We start from the raw sequence: 3,380 nt of genomic DNA on the forward strand, positions 1-3,380 counted from the left end.
ATGCTACCTTTATATCGTGACAAATGTAGAGTCATGTACACCGACACTAACAGTCTTATATACCTCGTCGATTGTGAGGATATTTACGAGACGATGAAACGCGATATCGCTAGGTTTGACACGAGCGATTATCCAGTCGACAACGCGTACGGTATGCCTCTTGAGAATAAAAAAGTTCCGGGTCTAATGAAAGATGAGAACAATGGTATAATAATGACCGAGTTCGTTGGACTTAGAGTAAAGATGTATGCGTTGAAGGTGGATGGAAAGAAGGATATGAAAAAGGCAAAAGGTGTCAAGAATAGTGTAGTAGCGCGAACCATAACGTTTGATGATTACACCCAGTGTTTAAGAGATGAGATTGAGATGACGCGCCGCCAATCATGCATAAGATCCAAGATGCATGAAGTATATACGGTGTCCGAAACAAAAATTGCTTTGAGTCCGTACGACGATAAGAGATACCTTATACCCGATTCAGTTGAAACGTTACCATGGGGGCATTATCGAATACCGCTATAATATTTTATATTTTATATACACATTTTATAATTTTACATTATAATTTCATTCATATTTGCAGCACGTCAGTATTTGCAGCACGCTGCAGCTCATATTCGTAGAATCCTCCAGCGACAGCTTTCCACAGGAATCTTCCAGTACATATGTCGCAGGATTGGTACGCTGTACTTTGATAATTTTAAATATTTCCGTAGTCCAATTTGGTGTATAGCCCTTCTCAAAAACAGTTTTAAATTTGCTGACGCGCACCGAGTCACCTACTTTAAATCGCGCGGATGCTGCAATTTTTATGTGACTGTACACAGTGGTTAAGAGTTTTTTAGCGATTGCAGGCGTAACATCGATGGGTCGCATGCCGATAGTTCGATGCTTTCGTACATTGTAATCTGACACGAGACGTGGCAGCAGATCGAGCCATCTATAATTTCCATTGAGTGTAAATTGTTTCCACATAACGTTCTTTAATGTGCGGTTAAAGCGTGCGACAACTGATGCTTTCATTATGGAGTACGTAGAATAATGATTAATATCATGTTTTTTTAATAGTTTCTGCACGTTTGCGTTATAAAATTCCTTTCCTTTGTCTGTTTGCAAATTTTTCGGACATCTTTCATCTTTCCGAATTATCTTGGCAATCGCAATAGCAACTTCGCTACCACTCTTGGTCTTAAGCGGCACAGCTCATGCATGCTTGCTCAGCACGTCGATAACGGTGAGTATGTAGTGATAACCTCGGTTAAATCGCGTGTAAGGACGCATCTCAACCACGTCCGCCTGCCACAGGTCATCATATCCGCGAATTATGACATGTCTTCGAGGAAAATTTCTTCTCGCCGGAGCATGCAACTCCTCAACCAGCAATTGTTTCTCAGACATGTTTGAAGTATAATATGTAAATGACACATATATTCGATATATCGACTTTTTTACTCTGCACGATGAATCACCGCGTCGAGCTGTCTTTGAAACTCGTTTAACATATGAGCTGTGATTTCCACTCTACTTTGAAGTGTCTCAATCTTCCTCTCGATTTCATCCTGTCGATCCTTTAAAATTTTCACGGTCTGCTGCACGTATCGTTTATTGGCTGCATCAGTATCGTCTACAGGCAGCGCTACACGTCAAAATTTTGCGCGACTTTGCATCAAAATCAGTGGCAGTCATGCAAAGAGCGTTATCGCGCACGTAATTTCTGACTAATCCACTCCATTGGTAGTATGGTTCCGCACCACCTCTTCCAAGCGATGTTCCAAACTTGTTGATTGACATTTCGATATTGACTAAATGGTTTGTTTCATGCAGTTTTAATTTATAATAAGACCAACCTCGCGAAGTTCTTAAATAATTGATAGAATCTCGTTGTCATGAGCATTGTGCCCTGCCTGGTGTGAGGCTTCGAGCAATCGAAGGCGATCCACAAGCTCGTTGGGATTATCCCAATGAACATAATCGATTTTATCATTTAATGTAATAGCGCTCAGTATACCTTGTCCAACTTTTACGTCTGTTACTAAGGGCGCAATTATATTTTTATATTTAGACCCTTTGTTGCCCATTACTTGATTATGTGCAATATGCCCGCGTCTATATGCATTTGTTGCCAATAGAATGTTTTTATAATTCTGCAGGTCATTATTCGTGTACATGTTGGGCATTTTCATGAAAATTAATTCATACAGACCAGGTGTTCCCACATATATTTTACCATCTATGACTATGCTGTCATTCTTATGTATGTCATGCGTTTATCGCCGAGCATCGTTCCAAAGTCGGTGAAATAAACTCCATAAACAGTATCTATTATGACTGGTTTTTTACCACTCAGAACAGCTCCCATATATTTTTGACCTAATGGACCATAGTGTGCGTGCAACTTTTCACGTCCTTCTCGCGTTTCCAACTGTTGTCGAATAGACGTCACAAGCGATTCATTGGCTGCGACTTCAAAAACGTCTTCGACAGAAGGTACATGACTGTATGATAAATCGCTATCATGTAATATTTGCGATGTTTCATTCAAATTAGTTGGTACAGTTTTTGATCGTCTCATTTTTTTAACAGGAGTAGAGGTCATTATAGAATTGTTAAGCGAAACGTTTAATCGTTTTCGTTTCGGTTTTGGTTCTGAGTATTCGTCTTCCCCCGAAAAGAACGTTTCATTCTTAATCGGATCTGATACATCACCAACGGTGTTTTCAACAATCTGTTTTAATGGTTCGACAATGGGCTTAAAGTGTCTCTCCAACGCCATCTCTTCTTGCACTTTACCCGCTTTCAAAGCGCGATATTTTTTGCGAATTGAATCACTCGTTTTCGCAATCTCTTTCACAATCTTCTCACGATTCATACTGTTATCTGTGTTATCCATGTTGAGAAACGCTACTTGGTCAACGTATCAAAAACAACTAACTGCTTTATGGTATTGCGAAGTCATTAAATCCTTTTCGATACCGTCCATTAGCGAGCGCACTATCCTTATCTATCACTAAAAATCCATACTTTTGTTGCCAACAAGTATGACATAAATTGCTAAAATCCTCGTAAGACATATCGGTATTTACATGATCGTTGTACGCATGTTTTAGATTAGTACCATCCTGCTTGAATAAAATTAGCAAATTCGCATTGTCGCGTATAAGATGTTTCGGTATCTTTGCATACGTCTGACAGAGATAGAAGCAGTCGACGTCCATGTGTCGCCCCATTGCAAAGTAGTCTTTTATCGTATCTTGCTTATCACACGCCACGTCATCAAAGATAAAAATGAAATTCGGAAGCGCTTCACTCGGTTGAATGACATCACAGTTATTGGAGAATGCAAAATAACTAACTTCTTCAATCGGTGTCAATAAATTTTC

General features: G+C 39.6%; 1 protein-coding gene across 1 annotated transcript; it reads right to left on the reverse strand.

The window, feature by feature from the left end:
- Positions 1–567: 567 nt before the first annotated feature.
- LOC118647172 lies at positions 568–2,177 on the reverse strand. The gene is made up of 3 exons (XM_036291485.1): positions 2,009–2,177; positions 1,453–1,636; positions 568–940 (listed from the first exon to the last, which is right to left on the reverse strand). Exons 1-3 carry the CDS (start codon positions 2,175–2,177, stop codon positions 568–570), a joined length of 726 nt encoding a protein of 241 aa, XP_036147378.1.
- Positions 2,178–3,380: the final 1,203 nt, after the last annotated feature.

This window comes from Monomorium pharaonis, chromosome 1, assembly GCF_013373865.1.
Source record: "Monomorium pharaonis isolate MP-MQ-018 chromosome 1, ASM1337386v2, whole genome shotgun sequence".
Lineage (NCBI taxonomy): Eukaryota > Metazoa > Arthropoda > Insecta > Hymenoptera > Formicidae > Monomorium > Monomorium pharaonis.